Source organism: Odontomachus brunneus, unplaced genomic scaffold, assembly GCF_010583005.1.
Source record: "Odontomachus brunneus isolate Ranch 3 - 2012 unplaced genomic scaffold, Obru_v1 Obru_scaffold_133, whole genome shotgun sequence".
In the NCBI taxonomy this organism is placed as follows: Eukaryota; Metazoa; Arthropoda; class Insecta; order Hymenoptera; family Formicidae; genus Odontomachus; species Odontomachus brunneus.
The window spans coordinates 153,652-156,223 of NW_022639583.1; the positions used below are offsets into that span (position 1 = coordinate 153,652).

A 2,572-nucleotide genomic window follows, 5' to 3' on the forward strand; every position below is an offset into this window, starting at 1 on the left:
ATAGCGAGCTGCCGGACGGCCGACCTGTGAGGGGCGATTGGCGTGGAAACGACGCGCTACCGCGACGTTTAAGTCGTGATTGGCACCGGCGAGATACCGTTAAAGGTATCCCGCTGGCTTCGCGGGAGCGTAGCGCTCGAAAAATTCCCACATCCACGTACTCGCTTGTTGTCCATTCGGGACGGGCGAATTAATATTTATCGTAATATGCATAGCAACCGCGGGACGGGTATATAGCGCCGAATGAATTATGCATAAAGATTCGAGATTTATTTTTTTGTCGTTTGTGTCGCGAGCACGAGTAGTTGCGTAACACGCTATCACTTCTCGCATTGTATACTTAAATTAGTACAGGCCATACGGCACAAAGAATAACGATATATAAAAAAAACATTCACATATAGTATACATCACATTTTTAAGATCGTCATTACTGCATTTTGTGCGACGATGAATCTATGCGATTGTCTCTCGATGGTGAGGGGATAAGATTAAGTTTACAGATCAGAGATCAGAAGCACAGTGAGAGAGTTATCATGATCATTAATCACAAGTCGATCTAATGATATGTCGATAAAAAATAGGCACACAATAACAATTATCATTGTTGAATACAATTGTCGATGAGGCTGGCGAGAGACTGGAGGGGGGGAGGGGAGGAGGAAGAAAGGCTGGGCAGTCTATGCCCAGTTTCCCACCGATATCGATTAAGCCTTAACTCGAGTTTACATCTTTGAATAGAGTTTAAACTCAAATTAATCGATGCTGGTAGACACCTTCTAGTTGATCCCGCAAATGATATGCTAACAGAGACAGCTTAATACTGCATCATCACCGTATTGTAGGACTAATTCGACAAATTGATTCGGCGAATTCGACCTCAGCACATAACACTTGTACGTTAACACAAGGTTCAATCGCAAGCATTACACATACCTATTGACCAGTTACAAATACACTGACACTATCACTTTTATTAAGTAGATAATTAGAATCGTGAACACGAGAATGATGGCAACTCTTTTGTTCCACGTGGCACAACCTGAAACAAGTAAAACAACTCGTTATAAGAGTCGAGTAAATATTTTCATATATAACTTCACACACAAATCGATACAACAATAGCCTGAACATTCATCAAACGTAAAATTAACAGGATTATTTTTATCATACATGCTGGCGTGTATTCCTTCGTCATGGCTATCGATCATTTAACGAGACGATAAATACATATTAAATATCACTTAGCTTTTTGTACGCGACTATGCCTTATGTTGCAAACAATACGACTTGTGAATAACAGTTAAGATCTCATTGCTGTTTCCTCGAACAATATCAACAGTCATGATGCACAGGGAGAATATATTGTAGGAAAATTATAAAACAAAATTTTTATAATTTTAAACTATACAAGATTACGACTGAAATTACTATACAGGGTGTCTCAGCTCGATTTAACAATCTTTCATGAGGACATGATTGAGGTAAACGCAAAAGTTCCATATGATTTTACGATATTCATTTTGCGATATTTATTTACGCAATAACTATATTAATTAAAGAATATTTGTAAACGATGACGTTCGATACAGTAAATGGGCTGTAATGACGACGTTTGCTATCATGCGCTTGTACATTAGATCAAACTGTACAAAAAGTCTTCTACTATCTTTGCAAATAACCACGTTGATTTTTAATTATTAATTAAAGAAGAGAATAGTGCAAACTTGTGCAATAATTTTCTTTAAATTAATCATTAAAAATCTATGTAATTATTTACAAAATGGTAGAAGACTTTTTCTTTCACATTGACCTAATGTACAAGTAGACGTCGCCACTACAGCTCATCTACCATATCATGCGTGATATTTGATGCGTGATCACTCATAAACCTTCTACAGTTAATTTCTCGATCAATATTGCAATTTTCGTAAAACGGTATTGGACTTTTTTAGTCTCAATCCGCTCTACGTCTTTACGAGGGATTGTGAAATCAAGCTGGGACATCCTATATATTCGTTTCAAAATGTTAAGCACGTTTGGCTTCTTATCACAAAATTATTGTAATTACTTAAACTCTGTTAAACTATTACTTAACTACGTTTTTTACATGGTAAATAAGGTAAATTAGCTAATAGATCTATACTATTTTTATAGTAATTTATACTATTTAGAAATTAGTAATTTTTGAAGTTTTACAGAAAATATTGTAGAAAGAAATATAATTTTAACATAATTTGTAACAATATTTTTTCCGTGTACACGGCTACGTCGACAAGATGTGATTGATAAAAATCCTGGAGTTACTATTGTACTGCTATATAATTTAATCTTGAAACTTCAAACAAAAACTTATGTGAACCCAAAACATGGGTCAACTTTAACCAGTGCATTTTTTTGTTCATAACTTTCGGAAAAATTGTCGAGATTGTAGAAATGTACAAATAAATCTAATATATTTAACAAAATAAAAAATCCAGAGATGTCGTGGATGCAGAAACTGAACGGAGGAAAATTCAATCTGTGGCTAAAAATAAACACGTGTCCTCACTAGCGATTCCCCCCCCCCCCC

The 2,572-nt window shown here is 35.7% G+C and overlaps 1 protein-coding gene across 2 annotated transcripts in view; it reads right to left on the minus strand.

Moving 5' to 3' along the window:
* Positions 1–248: 248 nt before the first annotated feature.
* Positions 249–2,572, minus strand: part of LOC116850056 — a 6,547-nt gene continuing 4,223 nt past the window's right edge. For both annotated transcript variants that reach the window (XM_032827864.1, XM_032827865.1), the window contains exon 4: positions 249–1,042. In XM_032827864.1, coding sequence (XP_032683755.1) covers positions 948–1,042 — 95 coding nt within the window. In that variant the 3' untranslated portion in view covers positions 249–947. The remainder of the gene's footprint in view (positions 1,043–2,572) is intronic.